Source organism: Larimichthys crocea, chromosome X, assembly GCF_000972845.2.
Source record: "Larimichthys crocea isolate SSNF chromosome X, L_crocea_2.0, whole genome shotgun sequence".
In the NCBI taxonomy this organism is placed as follows: Eukaryota; Metazoa; Chordata; class Actinopteri; family Sciaenidae; genus Larimichthys; species Larimichthys crocea.
The window spans coordinates 7345641-7347104 of NC_040020.1; the positions used below are offsets into that span (position 1 = coordinate 7345641).

General features: G+C 46.5%; 1 protein-coding gene across 1 annotated transcript in view; it reads right to left on the minus strand.

Moving 5' to 3' along the window:
• The window catches only part of mark1 (MAP/microtubule affinity-regulating kinase 1), a 14329-nt gene extending 13116 nt beyond the window's left edge, over positions 1-1213 (minus strand). Inside the window, exon 1 of the mRNA XM_019257158.2 lies at positions 785-1213. Coding sequence (XP_019112703.1) covers positions 785-835 — 51 coding nt within the window. The 5' untranslated portion in view covers positions 836-1213. The remainder of the gene's footprint in view (positions 1-784) is intronic.
• Positions 1214-1464: the final 251 nt, after the last annotated feature.

The following is a 1464-nucleotide window of genomic DNA, read 5'->3' on the forward strand; positions in this document are numbered from 1 at the left end:
GACGTCCCCGCAGACTGTCTAAAACCTGGACGTAGTCTCTGTGACGTCCCCGCAGACTGTCTAAAACCTGGACGTAGTCTCTGAGACGTCCCCGCAGACTGTCTAAAACCTGGACGTAGTCTCTGTGACGTCCTCGCAGACTGTCTAAAACCTGGACGTAGTCTCCGTGACGTCCCTGCAGACTGTCTAAAACCTGGACGTTCCGTTACATTAAATGTTATGAACTGAATGAAGACATTTTACGTTGTGGCAGCGTTGTGGCAGCGTTGTGGTTGCGTTCTTGTTAGGTTAGCGCTGTGAAAAGATGGTTTGGGTCAAAACACTGAAGGCTACGTTAGCTGTTAGCATACCCCTGTCAGAAGAAGAGAGGCATTGTGGGTAGTGTAGTTTTTAAAGGAAGGGGCTAAAACGTGGTGAAACCTGCGGTCTGAGGACTGTTAAAGGGCCGCCTCTTACAGACCCTTTAACACCTGAAACATGAGACACCGAAGCTGCCGAGGACCCTGTGAGCAAGGCACGGATCCAAACACAAAGGTAATACAACTTAAACATAAACATTAATACACGTCACAAACTGACCCACAACATTAAAGACATTAAAAACATTAATAACATTAAAGACATTGATAACATTGATAACATTGATAACATTGATAACATTGATAACATTAATAACATTGATAACATTAATAACATTAAAGACATTGATAACATTGATAACATTGATAACATTGATAACATTGATAACATTGATAATAAGTTACCTTCTTTACTGCAGACTCACCTGCTCGGACTCTCTCTCGCTCACCGGGGTCAGAGGCATCCTGCCGGACATCTTCCTGCTTTTCCACCGACACTTTCTGCTTCGTCAGTCCGGAAGAAGCATCTCCTCCGCCGGCCGCTCTACAGCATCACTCCCCGGGAACCAGGCCACCTCAGCGGGGCTCAGCTGGGAGGCTCCGCCGGCCGGAGCGAGCGGGAGGCCGGGGCGGCGGCTCCAGGAAGGCCCGGCGTTTAAGGTCGGTGCGGGAGACAGACCCGCATGGAGACAAAGAGAGACAGACAGACAGGCAGAGACAGAGAGACAGACACAGAGACAGACAGAGAGACAGGAGAAGAGTCCTCCGCAGCTTCCGGTGCGCGAGCAGGTCAAACAGCGGCACAAAAACTATGACGTCACAGCTCCTCCTCCTCGTCATCATAAAATGTCCCAGCATGCTTAGCTGCTGCCACTGATCAGCCGGAAGTCTTTTATTTTGTAGTTTTTAACGTGAACATGGACTTCCGGCTTTCAGCTGCTGCCCCCTGCTGGCTGCCCCGCCCCCTTACACCTGATCAAAATATAAACAATATATAACAATATTATTTATGTTTATAATATAAACAATATATAATATAACAATATTATTCATGTTTATAATTTATGTTTATAATACATGTTTAGCTCTATGCTGCACATAAAGA